Raw genomic sequence first — 5,300 nt, 5'->3', positions numbered from 1 at the left:
ATAGCAATCGATCAGATTTCCATCGAAGAAATTAGTTTAATCGATCTGTTCAGGCTGCACCCTTTCTTACATCAAACCGTGTCGCAATTTCATGGCACGACATAAATAAAACCTTAAAGCAATGCATAAAATTTAACCGAGGCGACATAAGGAAATTTACACGGCTCGAAGGATCATGCCAGCCTCCATTTGTGTGAATTGTGTTGACTGTCCCCATGCGTAAAACGCCCCTTTTGCGCAATAGATCACGCAGACAAATAAGTGACTAAATTCAGCACCGGGGCGCTATCCGTCAATGCGCAGATCCCTCACCTGAACTACAGCAAGAGCACAGAGCACACTTGTCTTCAGTGTAATTTTCTAATAGCGAAAGCACAAACAATGCTGGATCCTGTCGATTATGCGATAGAATGTAACACGAAATGAATTTTAATTAGTTTCAGACGCTGAACAAGAACTAAGACACCTGCGGGGGATATAACGGGAACCAAGCGTGTGAAGTTGTGATCCAGAAGCTTGGTGGAACGAACCGAACATAATAATGTAAACTTAACGGACTTCAAATCTCTTAAGTGTGATCTTTCAAGAACTTTGGAGACCTTTTGAGAATGGAGAACTTCACCGTATCCAACGAGACTTTGGGAACTTGGACTGACCGCAGCGTCGAATACAAGGTGATCAGCGCCCTGATAGTGTTCCTAATATGCGCGCTTGGCATAGTTGGAAACGTGATGGTCATCCTGGTGGTCCTCACCACCAAGCACATGCGGACCCCCACCAATGGTTATCTCGTGAGTTTAGCGGTCGCAGACCTGATGGTTCTGATCGCAGCGGGGCTACCGAGTATAGCGGACAGTTTATTCGGTTCGTGGATTTTTGGGCACCTGGGGTGCCTGTGCATAACCTATTTTCAATATCTCGGAATTAACGCATCGTCGTGTTCCATAACAGCGTTCACCATAGAGCGATACATAGCCATATGTCACCCGATCAAAGCGCAGTTTTTATGTACGCTCTCCAGGGCGAAGAAAATTATTCTAGGAGTTTGGGTGTTCACGTCGCTTTACTGCGTAATGTGGTTCTACCTGTCCGACATCCAACAGGTGGTCTACAAGGATGTGACTATAGTAACGTGCGCCTACAAAGTGTCCAGAAATCTTTACCTACCGATATATTTTTTCGATTTTGGCATATTCTTTGTTCTGCCACTCACTCTTGCCACTGTCTTGTATGGTCTCATTGCGAGAATTTTGTTTCTCAACCCGCTACCGTCCGACCTCAAAGAGGACAAAAATGGGCACCACAACTTCACCAGAGCGAAAAAGAACAACATAAAGAACTCCAGTCGATGCTCAAGTACAACTGCTGCGTCCAGAAGACAGGTGATCACACGACACCATCTTTTATAGAGACTTTCTCCATCTAGATTGCTATATTTGCATTGCAAAATGTATCTTTGTTATCTATGGCGTACATATTTATTAACCCTTCGATCCATACTGAATAGAAAAGAAGGAATTTAAAACTTCTAATGGATGTAATGGGTATAATGGGAACTGTATTGGCTTTCATGAAAATACTGATCTCTGCGCCTTTCAAATGATTCTTGTCAGCATATTTTTACAATATCGATTCACCCATATTATACATTTCATAACACAACTTTTTTGTTGTTTTCCTCACAAAAGGTCACAAAGATGTTGGCAGTGGTGGTGATTCTGTTTGCTGTGTTATGGATGCCATACCGCACACTGGTGGTGGTCAACTCTTTCCTGCAGGAGGCTTATCTAGACATCTGGTTTCTGCTTTTCTGTCGCACCTGTGTCTACCTCAACAGCGCTATTAACCCTCTCATATACAACGCAATGTCGCAGAAGTTCCGCGCCGCGTTCCGTAGGCTCTGCCGCTGCGGGCGCAACGCGCAAGCGCAGAAGGCGGCCTACAGCGTCGCGTTAACCTATAGCGTTGCCAAGGAAACCTCGACGGTGGGGAGCACGGGGCATTTTTCAACCGATATAGACGATCTGATGCCGTCAGAGGAATTGTTTTCAGACAAGAAGTTGTACGCGCAGAACTGCGAGTTCACAAAAGACACGTTCAGTCAGCAGCGATTATAATGGCACACTCGCAATGCTAGATATACCTTTTTGAGCCCTTTATCTAGTGAGGGACAATATAACAAGTTTGTTGTCATGATATTTCACTATATAGGCTAGTGAAGAAATTTGGCCCTCACAAGCCTAAAGCTAAATCCTGTACGCACGCACGCACGCACGCACGCACGCAGTCATTCAACAGGGATTTGGTAATCTTACTGCTCAAAAAATCATGCTCACTACAGAGTCGTCCTATGTTGATAGCTTGCCAAACTGTTCCGTAGAAACTGATGAGATGTAGTGAAGCTGGCATGTCATCACATTTACTGTTGCTTTTTCTTAATTAAAAGCACAGTGTATTGTATACATAATTCAGGGAAAAGTGAAGTACATATTAATGTCAATCTATCTTTGAGGGTCGCTATTGTGATTAATGATGGGTGCAGACCCCATGAGAAAACTGCTGAGCCTGCTTTATTTTACAGTTGCAGGAATATGTAATGAGGGTGCCATAGTTTACGTCAAGGCCTGCTGTAAATTATAATTCATATTTATGAAATGTATATTGCTTTCAGTCGAAACACAATGAAACAAAGAGGATCAGGGTAATGGACACAATGTCTCAATGGACACAACGTCTCAACTTGAACAGGGAACTTGAAGCACAATTTATCTGTCTGGCAGATCAAATCTATCAGGGAGCGGCTTTTGTGTAAATTGATTGTAAATAAGCGATGGATGAACAAACAAATTGAGAGCTGACAAAGAAGCATGGCTTCAACTATTATTTATGTAAGATCTTTGACTCTTTTTAAATCTACAGTGTGCAATTTATGCACCACTGTCACCAAACACAACTGCAAACTATTGACTGTAATGCAGCAGTGTAGCTAGGAATTTTACACGTCATTGCTGTATATTGCTCAGGAATATTGTTTTCTTTCAAAAATTAGGGTTATCATTGTGCACACACGATCCCAACAATATCTTTCCCTTTATTGTTTCTACTATAGTTAGACTTTTCTCTTAAATTCAGAACAATTTAAGAAACTTTATTATCATCAAAACACAATAATACTAAAAATACATTCATATTAATGAGATACAATAATGTAAGATTATTACCTGCATTTCTTAAAGATGTGAAAATCTTTCAGTGAATCTGTGAAAAAGTTAAGAAAAAAAGTCACATCTTGCTTGTTTTCTGTATCTCTACAGTTGAAGTCACAGTGTATATTATTATTTTCAGTTCTTTTTAAATGTAACATTTTGGTGTCTCGAGTATGAGAAAAAAGTACTCTGTTGTGTTTTAATGGCTAGACAGTCGTCCAGTGTCAATGAGTTCAGCGATGTTTTGTGAATTAGCTGTCTTTTGTTTAACAGATGTTTTGATCTAAAAATTGTGAACACAATGGAAAGGTTTCAGAAGCAGGTGTGCTTGCAATAACATTTTCTAAGGAAAAGTTAGGGGTCCACCACAATCTGATAAGTGACAAAACGATGATATACCGCTATTTTCCATAACTCAAAGACATGTAGAAATGATTGAACTTGTTTGTAATTGTGCAGTAAGTGCTTGTCATCAGCCTCAATATGTAGTGTACAGTATTACTTAATAATGAAATCAGATTGGTATTATGATATTGGATGTGAATATTGAATTTGTGTTAAAACATAGCATTTAAAAACACATGTCCATATAATATAATATACTGTATATGAGTTATATTTTCAAGTTTCGTTAAAAATAAAATGAATGTGCTTATAAAAGACTCGAATTCATTACTTTATCCTTACTATTGTCTTAAGATAAGGTGGATTCTGAAAATCCTTTTAAAACACTCATGTTTTGCTGCACAAATTTCTATAAGTGCACATTTAAGCTGCAATTATTCTCTCCCTTAAACATTCAACTCTTACATCTCGCTGCAAAGTACTGACACATCATGCAATCAATTCAGCATTGGACAAAAGGACAAGAAACGACTTGGAAAATTGACCAGAGTATTTTGATGCTAACAAGCTTAACAAATCGTAATTCATCATAACCAAGTGCCACCATGAACCAAGGTCAATATTTCCTGTAATATTTTGTCATGCTGTCATTTAAAAGATGAGAAAAAACTAAGACCACAAATGCATTATCAAATTACATTCTAGTGAACTCAAAGACTAAATGGATTTAAAGAAGGGCATTATGACTGATGACCTCGGACCAGATCAGTCTAGTACGTGGAAAAAATGAGTCACTCAATAAATTCAAATTTAAAATACAAAAAAGCATTAAATATTATCTTCTAAGTCTAAACTAAATAAGCACTATTGCATTTGATTTATTTTATTTTCTGCACGGCAGAATCTGACGTCTGAGCTCTTCTGGAAAACTTTGCTGTCTGCTTATGCAATAGGTCAAAGCAATTTTAGCATTTGCAAGTGATACTCTTTCTGTATGCCTCTTTAATTACCTCTGCTTTTACCTTTTCTTCATTCTCTTGGAGCAATATATTCCACATATTATGTTTTCTGCCAGGCGATTCAAAGCGGGTTTGAAATTGGATTCTACTTCTAAAGGAAGTAATGGCTTTCTCATTACTCAAGCTTCAAATTACCTCATAGACTGCATATATGACTATCCAAAGTTTCATTTCATATTATCCAACTACATGGAATAAAATAAAAAATTACCATAATTAGAGACCATTACAGTGATTTTGTAGCCATGGCTTAGACGTGGCCGTCAAAATACCCTGCAAATAAATCATTTGGTGCCTAGACTTCTTCTAAAGAGATATCCAGGGGTACTTAAGATGTAAATGTCTGGAGACTGAACTGTAGCCAGATATATGATCTAAGCTGCAGATTTAATCTCGGATAAGAATCATTTTATTTATCTTGTAAAATGACATCAAAAAGTCTTGAAAGAAACACTTGCAATTTTCATTTTAAATCAGTTCAAATTTACTGTGTGTTAATAATTCAGAAGATAATTGAATGCACAATGTGCTCCAAAAATTGAATAAATATTTCTAAAGATCTGGGGGTGGTTTCCCGTACAGGGTTTAAGATAGTCCTAGACTAAAATAAATGTTAGAGCTGTCTTAACTAAAAACAGCCCACATCTTAAAATAAACCAGTGCCCTTGTTTTGTCTCAAAATGCACATCAGTGACGTTTTTTGTAAGGCATGATTGTAAAAGCTGCTTAA

General features: G+C 38.3%; 1 protein-coding gene across 1 annotated transcript; it reads left to right on the top strand.

Annotated features, from left to right (window-relative positions):
• The first annotated feature begins 283 nt into the window (after positions 1 to 283).
• Positions 284 to 3,853, top strand: trhrb (thyrotropin-releasing hormone receptor b). Its single transcript, XM_057354854.1, has 2 exons — positions 284 to 1,382; positions 1,689 to 3,853. The coding sequence occupies exons 1-2, from the start codon at positions 609 to 611 to the stop codon at positions 2,115 to 2,117; spliced, it is 1,203 nt and encodes a 400-aa protein (XP_057210837.1). The 5' UTR covers positions 284 to 608; the 3' UTR covers positions 2,118 to 3,853.
• The last annotated feature ends 1,447 nt before the right edge of the window (positions 3,854 to 5,300 follow it).

Source organism: Triplophysa rosa, linkage group LG16 (genome assembly GCF_024868665.1).
Source record: "Triplophysa rosa linkage group LG16, Trosa_1v2, whole genome shotgun sequence".
Lineage (NCBI taxonomy): Eukaryota > Metazoa > Chordata > Actinopteri > Cypriniformes > Nemacheilidae > Triplophysa > Triplophysa rosa.
This window is presented reverse-complemented; position numbering and strand designations above follow the sequence as displayed.

Bases quoted from the DNA above. Each gene is read 5' to 3' on its own strand.
- trhrb (XM_057354854.1), top strand. From the start codon at position 609: ATGGAGAACTTCACCGTATCCAACGAGACTTTGGGAACTTGGACTGAC. The intron at 1,383-1,688 runs GTGATCACACGA...TCCTCACAAAAG, and splicing joins CTGCTGCGTCCAGAAGACAG to GTCACAAAGATGTTGGCAGT.